The sequence below is a fragment of the Chaetodon auriga genome, chromosome 2 (assembly GCF_051107435.1).
Source record: "Chaetodon auriga isolate fChaAug3 chromosome 2, fChaAug3.hap1, whole genome shotgun sequence".
Lineage (NCBI taxonomy): Eukaryota > Metazoa > Chordata > Actinopteri > Chaetodontiformes > Chaetodontidae > Chaetodon > Chaetodon auriga.
In genome coordinates, this window is record NC_135075.1 from 2,156,065 (window position 1) to 2,173,398 (window position 17,334).

A 17,334-nucleotide genomic window follows, 5' to 3' on the forward strand; every position below is an offset into this window, starting at 1 on the left:
ACAGCGTTTGAAGGCAGTCAGACAGGAATCTAGCGTGGAGCATAACTGCAATGTATAGCATTAATTAGTTTATCAGTATCATAAATTGATCAGAATCATGGCCATAATGGCATATGACATTATATTGATCATCACCTCGCAAAGCTTAACATCATGACAAACCTGGCCCTCAGTTTCAGGAACAACCACCGAATGACTTGTACAATTGTCTTTCTTTATGCAGTATAGGAAGAATTTTCTCAGTGTAGGAATTGGAAAATAAAGATGATATTTTTACTCTTTGTCTTATATGTACCTTGGGAATGATAAACAGGAAGAAAGAAATGTTCTCTTAAGCATGATAATCCATGCAAACAGCATTTAACCATGGTAAAGGTTTCACACAGTAGCTGTAGGCTACAGTATGTTGAGAAAGGGGTTGTGAAATGTGGTGAGATTTCAAACTTTGCAGAATTGAGCACATAGTACAGATTAATATTTCTTGTCTAAATGTGGTATGAACAGGTCATTAGTGACTACCCTAATAACCACTACAGATTCATGTAGATAGTTGTTGGCTCAATTATTTGTAAGACGATTTTCAAAAGAGACATGGATCAAGAGAGGAAGGGGGTCCACAGAAACTGCTTTTTTATATGTGCTAGAATTTTGTGCTACATCCCCTATGTAGACTAACCCAGTGGTTGCTGCACTGCAATGATATAGTCCAATTATACTTGCCTTTATAAATGGTTAGTTGAAATGACACATTTGGCAGTTGCCCACTTTGGTGGACAAAGGTGTTAGCATGTCAATGTCTCTTTAATTCAATTTGAATTCATTCAATTTTATTTATATAACACTAAATCACAACAGAATTGTATCAGGACACTTTCCATGTAGAGCAGGTCAGGACCATACTCTTAATCTACATCAGGGGTGTCAAACTCAAATACACAGTGGGCCAAAATTTAAAAAAATGTTCCAAGTCGAGGGCCAGATTGGTTCAATGTTTATTGAAAACTGATTGAAATGACCATATTACACATTTTGAACCTGGAACTAACACAGCCTATAAGTTACTGCCTATAAAACAACATTAATCATTAAATAAATGAAAAATCAGTTGCATTCATTTCTTATGGCTTTATCTGCAGTTTTCCATAGTAATTTCAAATGAAAACATTTTCCGACAGGCCAACAACAGCCAAAAAAGATTTCCTTCAAACAAAAACCGAAACTGCGCAAAGAGTGCAAAAAGTCAGCAAATATTAAACCTGAGCATGCTGCTCTCTGATGCACACTAGTCTAAGTCATATACTAGCCATTTTTTGGGGAGAGGCTAGCTGAAAGTTGACCACAGGTAACAAGCTCTATCAGCTGATGAACAAGAAAGGCAGGGATTTACGCTCCTGGGCCTTTGACTGATGTGCCAATGCACTGGCAGTGCATTGTGGGACTTGTAGTACTAGTGGTGCGTGCAATATACCGGCGGGACAGCTCTAATAATAAGTAGATATGATCATGCGGGCCAAAGACAATTCCATCGCGGGCCAGTTTTGGCCTTGAGTTTGACATATGTGCTCTAAATAGACCCAACAATTCTCCCATGAGCAAGCACTTGGCGACAATGGAGAGGAACAACTTCCAGTTTTTGAGTTACACCCAAATCCTGGTTATAAAAGAACACACCAAATTTTCTGTGTGAATACTGCCAATGCTACTAGCAGTAAAAGGCTTAGTGTACATATGTAGAGGAATCAGGTCACTAAACCTTTGGGTTTAATGTTTGCACTCTTTAATATAAATTGGGGCACCAACCTTTCTGAGCGAAGGATTTTGTTTTTGTTATTTTAATGCAGATTTAACAATAATTTATTAATTAATGGTGGATCAATCTCATCACGTGAAGCGTAAGCTCTCAAAAGAGTGATTGTCTATTTTCAGCTCAAAAGGACACTGACAAAGACTTAAATGCCAAGTATTATTTATTTGACACAATAATGAGAAAGGATATGAATAATGAGTGATACGAGGAATGGTTCTTTCAGCGGTAGTGTTGTCTCGTTCGTGAACGTTTCGTTCAAAAGAACGAATCTTTTAAGTGAACGTACTGAACTGCATCACTTCCTCAAGTGATTTGTTCGTTTCTCAGTTCACTTGAACTGTCAGCTGCGGCGCCTGCCTGCAGCGCCGCCTGCTGACGAACGAACTGTCAGCAGTTCAACTGAACTGAGAAACGAACGAATCACTTGACGAACGAACTGTCAGCAGGCGGCGCTGCTGACAGTTCAACTGAACTGAGAGACGAACGAATCACTTGACGAACGAACTGTCAGCAGGCGGCGCTGCTGACAGTTCAACTGAACTGAGAGACGAACGAATCACTTGACGAACGAACTGTCAGCAGGCGGCGCTGCTGACAGTTCAACTGAACTGAGAGACGAACGAATCACTTGACGAACGAACTGTCAGCAGGCGGTGCTGCTGACAGTTCAACTGAACTGAGAAACGAACGAATCGCTTGAGGGAGGGACCGCGCGCGCCGACTGCGCCGCGTCACCGACGCATGAATCCGTGGCAAGCTGTTCCTGCCAGAAATACGCCACATTCAGTCACGTTTCAACTTCATTACGGCGTGAAAAAAACGCCGTTTTTTCAGATTTTACGCCGTTTTTTACACCGTAATGCGCAAAAAGAACGCTGTTTTTTACGCCGTAATGAAGTTGAAACGCGACTGAATGTGGCGTATTTCTGGCAGGAACGGCTTGCCATATAAATCACTCAGTGAACTACACTCTCCTGAATCATTTTCCTCTGAGGGATACACTTTCATGGCGACCGTTGTTCCCCGTTGTTTTAACAGATTTAGTTTCCAGATAAACAAACTTAAAACGTTATGCTGGCAGTAATGAGGAGCGACAGAGGGAGATAGGGGTGTGTTGTGTTCAAGTGTACCTCGGAGAAAACTAACTTTTTTTTAAACTCTGCTAAATTTGCCACCGCAACAACAGTACAGTAGGACACAGCATGTAACAAATAGTGTATAAAACCCGCAGTTTGAGAAAACGCGTGACTGTCTGATCATCTCATTGCGACAATTTGCGAGGGAACGGTGCATATTCAGTGTGAATCCTTCACTGAATGTACTGTGGGGTATACGTTCAGTGAACGGATCACTCACTGAGCCCAATTTGCCGAGTAGACCAGTTAAATAGCATACCATAGGATAGGACACTTAAAACATCATGATTTATAATATAGTTATACATAGTTTTATATTTACAAATGTGTTTGTCAAAGCAACACAGTCACAACACTCTCGTCTCCCGGTCCTGGAAGCTGTGAACTGAACTGAAACTTGAACCGTTCAGCCGTATATCAGTTCAGGAGTCGCAGGCTCCTCCTGCCAAACACTGAATGATTCGGTGATTCAGTGAACGAATCTTTTGAACGAATCTTTCTAGTGAACTGATTCTAGTGATTCAGTACATCTAAAAGAACTGGCGTGCCCATCACTATTCAGCGGCTATTTGACCCAGACAGATGGGTTGAGGCTGGCTGCAGGACTTCGGTTCAAAGAGGTTGACGACCGTATGGCAAAACTTCTTGGTTAATAATAAAGTTGAGAATACTTTTGATGCCGTGTCGAAAGTATCTACAAAAATACTATTCATGATTTGGCTTTAACTAGGCTTTAACTAAGACAAAAGATTAAGATAACATGCCAATAGGCGGGCAAAAATTGAAGTTGCACGAACTACAGAAAAACTAAAATGCTGAAGAAGTGGCTTGAGTAAAGAACAAGTAAACAGTGTGTCTAGAATAAAGAAGAAGTAACAAAGAAGTCAAACAAAGAAGAAGTCGAAAAAGAAGTGAGCACTTGCTGCACGCTGCAGAGCGTATGCCCTTCGGCGCTCCGGAACGTTGGTGACAAACAGACCTTCATGATGGACTCATCTGCTTCTCACTATGGTCAATCACATAGTCTAAATGATCAATTTTCAATCATATTTCAACATTGTTCACAACATGTATGTTGACACTGATATACATACATCAGACAGATTTTGTTGATTAGTGACAACATTCTGCAATACTAATACTATCTTATATTATGACTAAAAGTTTAACAAAGAAACAAGGAAAGGCAGATTATATTTTCCGAATTAAGCACTACTAATTATAATTGTCTCATGTCAAGTATCTAAAACCCAACCGCCTAGTCTCTAGATGGCAGTATGGTTCCGTGGTAGAAACAGGGACAAAAATGATTATGAGATATAAGATCATAGTTGTGTGATTTTACAAGCTAGAAAAATGGGAAAAGCATTGATACCATACAAATTGTGAGTTTAGTGCTGTGGGAACATCCAAAGTTGAATCAAACATATAGATTACATTATCTTGATGTGATAGTAAAGAAAGTACAGAGACAGACAAAACAGTTTGCTACAGGAATGTCTGATTTACAACTTGTCAGTACTATCTGACTCTTGAGGGCTCTCGAGCAGGCACAGCACCAGGATTTCAGTTTGGGGTGGACCTCTTAATTACAAAAGTTAACACTGTTTCCAGCTGGTATTCTCACTTAAAGAAAAATGGCTGGTATCATGCTGTGGAGGGTGACTAGTACGTTTAGTTGATTATGACATGTTCAAAATTAATTAAAAAAAAAAAAAAAAACATTTTCAATGCCATAGCTTATTATTTCACCGTGACAGTTTGTATTTATTACAAGTGGCACATGCAGCTTATGTTGTTATCTATATTTTCGCTATGGATCAAGTGGATTCATACATCAATTCATTACGAAAACAGACATTTTAATGTCTGTTAATTAGTTTTTGTTTGATCTGACTGGATTACTCTTTAAATTGATTGCAAGGAGAGGGAGAAACAGAGCGATCAGAGTACTGGGTGAGCTACAATGAGGAGAGAGAGCACGGTGCACTGTGCTGTTCATTCATGACCTTAACTGTCTGTGAGGGTAATCTGAAGACAGTCAAGTCAGGCAGGAGTATTTAGCTCTACCTCCCATATTGTCTACATTTTCTACAAGTTCTAATTTCGATGTAAAATACATTTGCAGGTATATAAAAAAGCCATGATATGATTTCCTAAATACACCGCTTCTACATAGTTGGAAAATGACGTTTACTGTATTCAACACAAAACAGAGGGCGAAAGCCTGACTAAAAATGCATGAAATATCCTTTAACTCAGGTGACGTTTTTATTTAAAATTCTCACAGACACATTTACTACTTGTTTTCTCTTTTGATACTCACAGTAAAGTATGCCATAAACAACACAAAAAAAACAGGCTCAGTAACGGCAAAGTAACATTGAAACACACTCTCCCGTGAATGACATCCATGTGGTGATGGTTTTGGTAACATGCAGACAGTCAAAGACTCTGGCGACTCAGTTCTTACTCTTTTAACATACTTAAACATAGATAACGGTTGTGCCATAGAGATGCATTCATTTAACTGTAGCAGCCTGTGCCTACAATATAGAATCCACTGCCCTTCCCAGTCACCATTTTTGCCGAACAACTGCCAGATTGTGGCACGTGTGCGCGAGCGTAACATGTCTGGGGTGACCAATAACTGTCCGCTGTGACTTGACCTAGACCTCATGTGATAATAGCCGAATAAGTGTTGTATTTTTTTTTTTCCAAGTGGAAACATTTTTGTTTTAAGGGTTTTATTAAAATGCTGATTTTAATCATTAAGAATAAATGTTAAGAAAATTCTCCCAGTCATTTAGACTGGGCCAGTTGTACAAGTGGGTGGACCCAGACCCGTCAGGCGTACCCCTAATGCCACGCCTGCTCTTGAGACCTGGTGATTGTCCATTCAGACAGTTTTAACACCTTCATCTGTTGTGGAGCTGTAAAGAAAGAAGTAGCATCTCCATGAGAACAGTTTAAGTGATAGGTAACTCTTTGAAGTTGAAATGTCTGTCCACCCCAGCTCTCCTGAAGAAATGAGAGGGAAAGAGGTCAGTTGCAGAACTCTGCAATCCCCACACATCCTTTGCAGAAAATTTGATTGAATGTAAAATAAGTAATGTGAACATGCTTGATTACTCTTAACAGATAATCCCGAAACCTCCTCACTCAAAGTAAAAGGTAACAAAAAAAAACAAAAAAAAAAACACCTCTTTGAACTCCTGTACTTTATGGTTACTTGTAAAGCTAGAAATGACTAGAAAGATCCCTCAGCAGGTCTAAAAGAAACTCCAGTCATTTCCTTTTAGCATGATATTTGTCCTGTGAAAGATCTTTTAAAGGCCCTATCACAGAGCACAGTGGAAACATTAGGAGAGATGCCGGCAGAAATGCTGTTCTCCACTTTAAAGAAGCCAAGACTTCCATCTCCGCCTTTTCTTTACTGGGGACCAAGGAGGTCTCTCAGCCGGAGAGGAGGCAATTTTATGTTTCAAAAATGAAATCAGCACAGGGATTCTTGATTTTTCCATTTGAACATTCCACTCCCAAATGACATGCATGAGAAATTAAATTCCAAGAAATGCAGCTTTGCTGTAATATGTCTAAGTGTGAGAAGGGATTTTAGATTTTTAAAAAGTTTGAACTTTAAGACATTTACTAGTATCTGATTTCTATACAATCTAATATTACCATACTAATGAAATATTGAACTGTGTGTGTAACCTGGTAAAACTTATCAGCCTTCAGGATGATTATATGCCATGAGCAGCTTTTTATTTTGGAATATTTTTTATATAAAAGCGAACTGATTAGGTAACTCCAGATAGATTTTTATTGCATCAAATCACAGTGTTACCTTTCCACTAATCATTGGACAGGACAGGAATGGCCTGTATTGTAACTGCTTATCTTGATCATTTGCAGGCAGTCTAAGGGGCTACAAAACAAGAGATGCATCAAAACACAAAAATAGAAATATGAGAATATCAGTAGAATCGTCAAAATGGAGAGTGAATAATGCAATAGCAATACCATTATGTCAGTGTCAGTGACAAATACAAAGTTAAAAAAGATAGAGCCCGCCACAGAAAAGTGGCCTTGTAGGTTGTTTGTGCAGGTGCCAGAGATGTTCACAAGTCTTTTTTTTGCAAGTCCAAGTCAAGTCTCAAGTCTTGGGTCACGAGTCCAAGTCAAGTCTCAAGTCTCTAAAAAATAAATCTCTCATGTCTCTTCTTGTTTTAATGAGCCTTCTATCATCTGCTGCTACTCGGTCTACTAAGAATACTGCACAGCTATATCTAAGAAATTCAAAGCATCAACTGTATTATTATCTCTCCTTTATCTATTAGCATAAAGTATCAGCACTGATTAGTTGTTATATGATCATTTTAAACAGGGTACTGCAATGCAATATGACGAAAACACACAATGAATGATTTCCTTTAAAGGAGACTGTATTCTTCCAACATGAACATACGGTTACATTATATCTTGCCCCCTATTGTGCAGGCTCAGTTGAACCATAATAAGAACAAAAATATAGAAAATGTTACACCTCACCCAGTCAAAAACATTGTAGGCTAATTAACATCCTTCTAATTAGTGCAAAACATCACACTTTAGCTAAATGCAAACAACTTGTAAACAAAACACTTAAAAGTACTTTAAACACTTGTATATGTTACTTCTGTGCAATTGGCATGTAAAAAAAAAATTGTTCACAAAAAAAAGCAATAATCTATTGAGTGGCTGGTAAAATTTCAACTTTCATTATGGCTAACGTTAGTGGAAAAAAGTTAGAAGTGTGCACTCTGCAACCATATCGTTTACACTGGGTCTAATGACATCTTTTAAGTCTACTATACATTAAAACATTCCTCTATCCTCTCACTCAAACCCAGTGAAATGGTAACCTGGTAAACCTGCAACATTAACGTTATGTGCCAACAATTAATCTGTAACCTGCCTGTAAACCAACAGCGTAACTGTATTTTTCTATGTTTAACATTGGCCAGTAGATGGTGGCAACATAGATGAATAACATTACCCAATAAACGTCATGTTAACGCCGCTCCATGCAAATAAGTGGGACAAGCAAACTAACATTCACTCATCTATTCAAATATTCAGTTACAAAGTTGGTAGCAAGCTAAGTTAAACATAGCTGATGCTGAGCTAAACATGTTTGCTAACCGTCCATATGCGCTAATGTGACCTATCCGGGTGAGTTTTCAGGTGCCTGATAAAATTTGATGTGGTTGATCCAGCGTCCTTAATCTTGGTACCGCAGACTTTGCAGTCAGCGCTTCTTTGGTTGGTGCCGTCTTGTTTGAAGTTTTTATGACCATACGTGATTACAAAGGGTACAGCAGCAGCTGTAGGTGTGTCGGTCGCCGTAGTGTCATCTGAGGTACTAATGCGTGGGGCCGCGAGCCGCGTACCCGATGCGTAATATGGTTACCACGGTCACCATGTCAAAAAGGAGGGAATGACATTAAGCTCGTCAGATGTTTCAGAGTTTCCCCAATGTTAATACGCCAAAAAAAAGAAAAGAAAGGAAATAAGAAAACATAATGATTGTTCACAAGTCCCAAAACACGAATCCGAGTCGAGTCTGGAGTCTTTTGAGCACGAGTCCAAGTCAAGTCTGAAATCTCTCTGTGTGCGACTTAAGCACGACTCGGGTCCGAGTCACAAACTTGAGTCCCCATCTCTGGCAGGTAGCTTATAACAACACATATTTATATGAACTTTTAGGTCTCTAGTGGCCATAGAAATTATGACAGCAGCAAAGGAAGAAATCAGAAAGTGTGTATATGGAGGAACGTGGAATGGATGGATGGGTCAAGCAAATACTCTCCTTGAGACCACTGTTTTTGTCCCGTGTGAAACTGAAAGTCAGTGTTGACTAATTTTGAATTAGTAATGTACTCAAGACATGTATTGGTGAATAAACCTAAGCAAAGTGTGACAGTTTCACAAAGTTAACTACATGACAATGAAGCTCTGGCATGACAGACTTCTGGTTTGACCTAAGCTTAAGCAAACTGCGACCTTTCACAAGGTTAACCACGTGACGGCAAAGGTCTAGTGCAGCAATCCTCCTGCCATGGTCAGACTAACCTGTTTGGGCACCAGGGCACAGATTTTTTGTTGAGCCCCTATTGACCACCCCAACACACAGCAAACTGTACAAGACAGACAGTTAAGTTCCACAATGTAGTTATTCTTTGTTGTTGAACTTTGTTCCAACTGTGAATGTTATTATGAGGCAGCCTGCATGATAAGGCAGCTAAGGGCACAGTTGGCTGTCATCCTACCCAGCAGGTATCCAAGCAGGGTAGCGGAGTGCTGCCGAAGCTTTACTGCTGTTTATGTTAACCTGCCTGTCCCGTGTTCTCCTCCCTTACAGCGCTGACAGGAAGTCAAGCCGAGTCCCAAGCCCCTATCCAAGGCCTTCGCAGAGCCACAGCCAGCAGGACACGACATCGGAGAGCAGCCACCGAGGAGACCTACTGGGCCTACTCAGGTGTGTCTGTACTTCTTTCTCTCTGTGAGAACCAGTCTTTCCACTGTGGAAATTGTGGTGAGCTTTCAGTTGTCTCTGGACATTGTGGAAAAGTTAGAAGGCCTGACACTTTTCGTACTGAAGAAAAAGGCAGACTACAAGAAAAGTTATGTACCTGTAGATATTGATAACAATTTTCCATTTTCACATTTGTCTTTGACAAATAATGCTGTCAGAAACAGCTGGCAGCTCAAAGGGCTGAGTTTGTGATCAGATTAGATGGTTGGTGAGTAAAGTATTTTAAATGGGAAGCTTTTGGGAGGCTCCAGACTCTCCAGAATGTCATGAGCTGTTGAATGTACCCCAGATCACATAGCTGGTGCATGCAGCAAAGCAACACTTATCTTGAAGTGGTTGAGGATTTGTGGGCAATTCTTAACAACCCCAATTCCAAAAAAGTTGGTATGCTGTGCAAAAGATAAATGAAATGGGTATAGTGTTAGATGTTAGAGATTTCAGTAAATGGAAGGCTTCACAAGTACAGGAAGACAAACTTGTATGATTTAGAGCATGCTGTGTGTGTGTGTGTGTGTGTGTGTGTATGTATGTGTGTGTGTGTGTGTGTGTGTGTGTGTGTGTGTGTGTGTGTGTGTGTTTTAGAGTGAAAGCAGTTATGCTCCACTGTCAGTGCAATATGTTTGCCTTCCTCTTTCTGTCTCTCTTCCTGTCTCTTCTTCTTCTTCTTCTCTCAGTTGCTCTCCTTCTCATTTCTCCTCTGTGCTCCTTTGGCCTCGAGGCGTCTGCAGGCCCTTTTTTTATTTTACCAGTGCTTCAGAAGAGAAAAAAGACACTTCCGCTGTCCCTTTAGAGCCTTTGGTTTTTCAGAGGGGCAGCATTAATCTTTCACCATGCAAGCGATTCAAGCCGCGGGCCACAAATGATCTTTTAGTTTATTTATTTCAATATTTCCACTGGCTCATCTAACCCTAATTGGTCACCCGTTGTGCCTATGAGAGCACAGGAGCTTGTGGGTAAAAACAGAGCCGGTGACAGTTTCACTTAGTGTTGCTGCTGATACTAAGATGTACCAATGCTTTCCTGCTGTCCCCCCAAACATGTTTGATCACAGCTCTTACATAAGGTGCTGATGTAATGGTAGGCAGGATCCAGGCAAGAGAGGAAAACAATGGACAGACAGCAGGCCGACATATTTTATTGTCATTGTAATAGCCACAGGAGTGGAAATTCTGTAAAATTCTGGTGTTTTATTATGTAAGGTTGCTCTCATTTTGGAGACTGTGGACAAAAAACATCCATGTTAAAAAAGTAGTAGTGATGAGAAGAAACGCAGCTGACCCATAAGTTTTCCTGACAGTAGGACTTGTCATTAATGCCTTGGAATTTTCTCTGGTTTCAGAGTTATTTAACAGAAATAGCAAAGTGAATACAAATTCTGTGTATGTTCATAGTTTTTGTATGATTGTTACATAAAAAGTGCTTTACATACACCTTCTTCCACTGTAGACATTCTCTCCCCTCTGATGGCTTCTCCAGAGTTTCCTAAACTTCTGCTTGTCCTAATTAACTTATCTTGTCCTCCAGAGGTCTGACAAACTCCTCAAACAAACCTCAGTGGGCTATGGCTGTTTTGCCCTCTACTTGGTCAGAATGGCAGCTTAAAACCAGGCACAATGCTGACAAACCAAGAGGTATCTGGGGAAGGCCTGATACCTCCAGAATAAGAGACAGAGACAAAAAGACAAAGATTAACACAGAGTGCCCGTGAGATAGACTTAGAAAAACTTTATTGTCATTCAGTGATCAGCAAGTGTACAACAAACAACAACAAAAAAAACAAAACAAAAACAAAAACAAAAAACAAAAACAAACAAACAAACAAACAAACAAAAAAAAAAATATATATACACACACACACACACACACACACACACATATATGTACATATATAAATATGTTGTAATATGTACAAGTATATTAAAATAAACAGTAGAATAATGTGATGTACAGTGGCTTAAAAAAGTATTCACACCCCTTGGCATTTTTCATGTTTTGTTGCCTCACGACCTGGAATTAAGATGGATTGTTTGAAGGTTCACATCATTTCATTTACAGAACACACCTATATCTTTGAAGATGGGATTTTTTTTTTCCACTTTATTTATGTTTTTCATTGTGAAGCAAACAACAAATAGAACAAAATAACAGAAAACTTTAGCGTGCATCACTAGTCACCCCCCTTAAGTCAGTACTTTGTAGAGCCACCTTTTGTTGCAATTATAGCCGCAAGTTGCTTTGGATAAGTCTCTATGAGCTTGCCACATCTTGCCACTGGGATTTTTGTCCATTCCTCAAGGCAAAACTGCTCCAGCTCCTTCATGTTGGATGGTTTTAGCTTGTGAACAGCAATCTTCAAGTCTGACCACAGATTCTCAATTGGATTGAGGTCTGGACTTAGACTAGGCCATTCCAACACATTTAAATGTCCCCCCTTAAACCACTCAAGTGTTGCTTTAGCAGTTTGCTTCGGGTCATTGTCCTGCTGGTGGGGGAACCTCCATCCCAGTCTCAAATCACAGGCAGACTGAAACAAGTTTTGCTCAAGAATATCTCTGTATTTAGCACCACCCATCTTTCCCTTGACTCAGACCAGTTTACAGTCCCTGCTGCTGAAAAACATCCCCACAGCATGATGCTGCCACCACCATGTTTCACTGTGGGGATGGTTTTCTTGGGGTGATGGGATGTGTTGGCTTTGCGCCAGACACAGCGTTTTCCTTGGTGGCTGAAAAGTTCAATTTTAGTCTCATCTGACCAGAGCACCTTCCTCCATACATTTGGGGAGTTGCCCACATGCCTTTTGGCAAAATCAAAATTGCCTCCTTATTTTTAACACTAAGTAATGTTTTTTTTCTGGCCACTCTTCCATCAAGCCCAGCTCTATGGAGTGTACGGCTTATTACAGTCCTATGGACAGATACTCCACTCTCTGCTGTGAAACTCTGCAACTCCTTCAGAGTTACCTTTGGTCTCTGTGCTGCCTCTCTGATTAATGCCCTCCTTGCCTGTTCTGTGAGTTTTGGTGGGCGGCCCTCTCTTGACAGGTTTGTTGTGGTACCATGTTCTTTCCATTTGAGGGTGATGGATTTGATGGTGCTCTGGGGGATCATCAAAGATTTGGATATTTTTTTATAACCCAATCCTGACTTGTACTTCTCAACAACTTAATCCCTGACTTGTTTGGAGAGCTCCTTGGTCTTCATGGTGTGATGCCTCTTGCTTAGTGGTGTTCCAGCCTCTGGGGCCTTTCAGAAAAAGGTGTGTTTATACTGACAGATCATGTGACACTTAGATTGCTCACAGGTGGACTTCATTTCACTAATTATGTGACTTCTGAAGGTAATTGGTTGCACCAGAACTTTTTAGGGGTTTCATAGCAAAGGGGGTGAATACATATGCGCTTGCCAATTTTCCATTTGTTATTTTTTAAAATTCTTTTTTTTAACGTATATTTCTCTCATTTCACTTCACCAACTTAGACTATTTTGTGCAGATCCATGACATAAAATTCAGATTAAAAAAACATTTAAATTACAGGTTGTAATGTAACAAAATAGGTAAAAAGCCAAGGGGGGTGAATACTTGTGCAAGGTACTGTATACACCATGTAAAAATTACACAGCAGAAATATACACTGAGGTTATTATGAAGTGCATTAGTGAAGAATGACCTGAATTTTGAGTTGAACTGTCTGATGGCTTGATAGGAAGAAGCTGTTGCAGAACCTAGCGGTCCTGCACTGAATGCTGCAGAACCTCTTTCCAGAGGCCAGCAGGGAGAACAGACCATGGTGGGAGTGTGAGGAGTCACTGATGATGTTTTCAGCATGGGACATGCAGCGTTTAGGTGCAGTGTCCTGAATGGAGGGGAGAGATGTCTCAATGATTTTCTCCGCTGTCCCCACCGCCCTTCTCACATTCTTCCAGTCAGCGGCACTGCAGCCTCCACACCACACAGAAATGCAGCTGGTCAAGATGCTGTCTATGGTGCTTCTGTAGAATGTAATGAGGATGGGTGGGGGCAGGTAGGCTCTCCTCATCCTGCACACTAAGTGCAGGTGTTGCTGTGTCTTCTTGACCAGTGATGCAGTGTTCACAGATCAGGTGAGGTCATCTGTGATGTGCACCCCCAAGAACTGTGCTTCACTACCACTGCGGGATCACATGTAATCTGTGAAATATGTGTGCCTCATATAAGAAGGGGCAACCTCTGACATTCGGGTTGTATTTTTTTTAAGGAAATTATTATATGACAATATCAGAAAATAAAATATTTCATATGCATTTTGAAATATGGCAGCAACATAACAGAAAATGATCACTTTAAAAAGAAGAATTGTGCTTCATGTCATTATTTTGGCAAATGTAACAATTTAATTAAAGGTGAACTGCATTAGATGCGATAGGAAAATCAGGCACTGCACCCTTAAGTAATGCTTAGGTATGTCAGCTAGACTCCCATGGAGCGTTTCAGACAAAAAACATCTAATCAGCTTAAACAGCAACAGTTCAAAGCAACTCATTTTGGATTCTGGGTAAAGTTTGGATGAATTCAACAAATGTGGCATGTTGTTTTCTTATCTATTATAACAATGAAGCAGTGTTATAATTTCTATAATACTAATGAAGATTTATTGGTGCAATATTGCTATACTGCCATTTACTAATTACTGATATGATTTTCTGGTGCAATCAAGTGACATTGTAATCAGATGAATCAAAATTATTGTTACATGAATATAACTTTGATTGTATTAACTGGAAATGATTATACGGTTGAGCCTCAAAGTTTAACTGCTCACATTAACCTCATTCAAGCTTCACTGGCCAAGCCTTTTCTTAAATTATGCGATTATAAAGCATAACTATACTATACAACCCTGACCGTGATATATGCTCCTCATTCCACATAATATCAAGTGCTTTGCCGTAGAGTTTTAAGGGGCTGTCTTTTACAATGGGCTGACTGTGACAAGGTCAAACTGATAGGCTCTTCCTTCCTGGCTGCTGGACAATTGAAATCCGAGAATGCCTGTTTTGAAAGACTTTATTCATTTTACCATTCACAGTATGATCCACATGTTAGCATTAACAATCCCCTGCTCCCTGTGTTTTACCATTGTTACCCATACACACTTGACTGGAAATTAATTTTCAGACCTGCACAATGTCAAGGCTCACTATTGACAGGAGAGGCAAACTTAATTTGTGTGCTCCTTGTCAAGCTATTTTACCATGCAACACCAGCCACCATCAGAGAGCTCTCAGGCCTTAGTGCTGCAGCCTTGAAGTGGGTAAATGAAGATTGAAATTGATGATATGTTGTACAGTCATTTTACTCAAGCAATTTTATTAGCCTGACAGTAAGTGGTATTGTCTTTCTTTCTTTTTTTTTCCACGTCTAAAAATTAAAATACCTATGTGACACAGTATTAAATTCAGAAATTCGACAAGAAGCAAAATTTGTTCAGTACTGTGTTTTGAAGCACAAGTCAATGCCACTGTATAAAACTAAAATAAATAAATAAACTAAATAAACTTGAATTAATAAATAAATAAAAGCTATGTACATACGGCTGCCAGAAGTACTCAATGTAGCACCAAATCTGCCTCAGAAAACTGCAGATTAACACACAATTGCTTCTATTTGCTTCTGTTTGAATTATGTTTACTGAAAATCATGGTAAAAATAGTGGTATGAAGAAATAACTATTTGTAAAAAATCAAACCAATACATGTGAGCTATTTTCCAAGATTTATGTCTTTAGTAGCAACCAATGTGTTTGGAGGTGAGTGCTGTGATCAGGGTAGGAAAATCAGATGGTCTAATACATTGTTGGTTTTGGTCATCCTGGGATTTGGTGCCAATAAGAAAAACACGGAAGAACATCAGCAAGTATTGTCGTGGTAATAAAAGGGTAGTGTACCAACAGTGGAGTTTGACCAAAGCTTGACCAAAATATTTTCCATTCAATTTTTGTACTCTGTGTTAGTACAGACAAAGGTCACAGAACTATTTAGTCTAGCATAGCTTCGCACAAAGAAGTGGGTGAGAGGGTAAACAAGAGAATTTCCCAAAACGTTGGACTGTGCCTTTAACATCCCTCCTACAGACAGCAAACCTCTGTACTGTTCTGGCCAGTGTTTCGTTGGACACCCACTCACAGAAAGTAGAAAACTGCTGCAGATGCCTGTAACAGAGAGTGAGAATGAGGTGGTGCAACAAAAGCTTTGTTTTGCTGCAGTATGCCACATTTTTCGAAAGGGACTGTGAATTAAGAGGACAGCAAAAACATTTTTAACAAGAGGGTCACGATTCACTCTTTGACTGATGACGCAAATCGCTGTTTTATTTGAAACATGGCAGCTATTAAAAAAAAAATGTTCAAAGTTGTCACATCTCTCAAAAGTTTCCATGTTTTCAATTGACCTTTTCACTTCGCAGTTTTGAATTTTCCTACTGATTGTTACTGCTACTGTTTGAAACTTCATTGAGAGAGAAATGCTTTTCTTAGAAAGGGTTCTTACTGTCAACACATTCAACCTTGCAAAAGTGTTCTTCAGCTACACCTCTAGCTAAATAATTCACTGGATTTGTTTTATTGTGATGCTTTGTGCTTTTCAATGAGACTAAGGCGGAAAATTCTGCTGAAGTGCCATGAAATCCCTATCAGCTCTGGAGCTCTGTTCTGTAGCTAAACATGACCTGTGACCTCTGACTTCACTATGGAACAGGTTTACAGAAAGGACCAACCTCCCAACAGGGATCTATACATCCCAGGAAATCAGGAAATAACCTCCTTCACATTCATTGAGCTTCCCTTTGGACCTGTCATTGTTTACCTACCTGTAATCTACAAAGATGTAGATGCAGTCAAAGCCAATCCAAAATGCAACAAAGTGAATAATGTTACATATACCAATATGCTGCACTCCATTTTCTAGTGTTTTTGTAGGTAAAAACATGTTGATTTGTGTTATCTGTAAGCAGATAAAGTTGGTTAAAGTGCAATGTGTCCATCAGACAAGTGCCTTTGTAAAATTACACTATGGACACCATACCTGATGTAAAAAGTATGAAAACAGCAATTTCATTAGAAATAGTTTTTTTGTAATACGCATTTGAAGTTGTAAAATATGTAATATCAGTAACATACAAATTAATCATATGTATGTACATAGAAACAGATTAACAAACAAATGAATCTTTAGTTTCATGATTTGACGTGGCATAAATTCTGTTTTGATCATATTATCACAAATACTAAGGTGAATATTCTGGAATATGTAGAAACCATATTGGTGCAATAACATGAACCCCTGAGATACAGAGTGGTAAACCCACGTGGCCTGAGTGTAAGACCTTCTCATGGCCGTTTGGTTGTCACGGCTTGAATCGTTAACAGTGTGTTGGCAACTTCTGAACGAGAAACTGTTCTGTACATTTAGCTACTACCCCATTCAGACAACACAGTAATACAAGTCATATGTCTGTGGTGTTTTCAATGTTTTTAAATTGTCAATACTTGTCATCGGTGCCTCCTCTGAATATGGGGTGATCGTGAGGTGGACACCACCTGGCTTTGATGATCAGGCATCTCTCTTAGGGAAAGAAATTAACTTAATGATGTACACATTTAAAATTCATTGAACAGATGAGCTAAAGGGTCAATACAGAGACAGACATACACAAAGACACAACACACACAAAGAGTGTACGTGTTGGTGATAACTTTATTTGATAATAATGGAATTATACGTATACGTTCTATGATTCGGCAGATGTGTATGTAACACTGTCAACTTTAGTCT

General features: G+C 39.5%; 1 protein-coding gene across 2 annotated transcripts in view; it reads left to right on the forward strand.

The window, feature by feature from the left end:
* The window catches only part of LOC143332315 (receptor-type tyrosine-protein phosphatase gamma-like), a 433,828-nt gene that overhangs the window by 92,804 nt on the left and 323,690 nt on the right, over positions 1-17,334 (forward strand). For both annotated transcript variants that reach the window (XM_076749645.1, XM_076749655.1), the window contains exon 2: positions 9,350-9,466. In XM_076749645.1, coding sequence (XP_076605760.1) covers positions 9,350-9,466 — 117 coding nt within the window. The remainder of the gene's footprint in view (positions 1-9,349; positions 9,467-17,334) is intronic.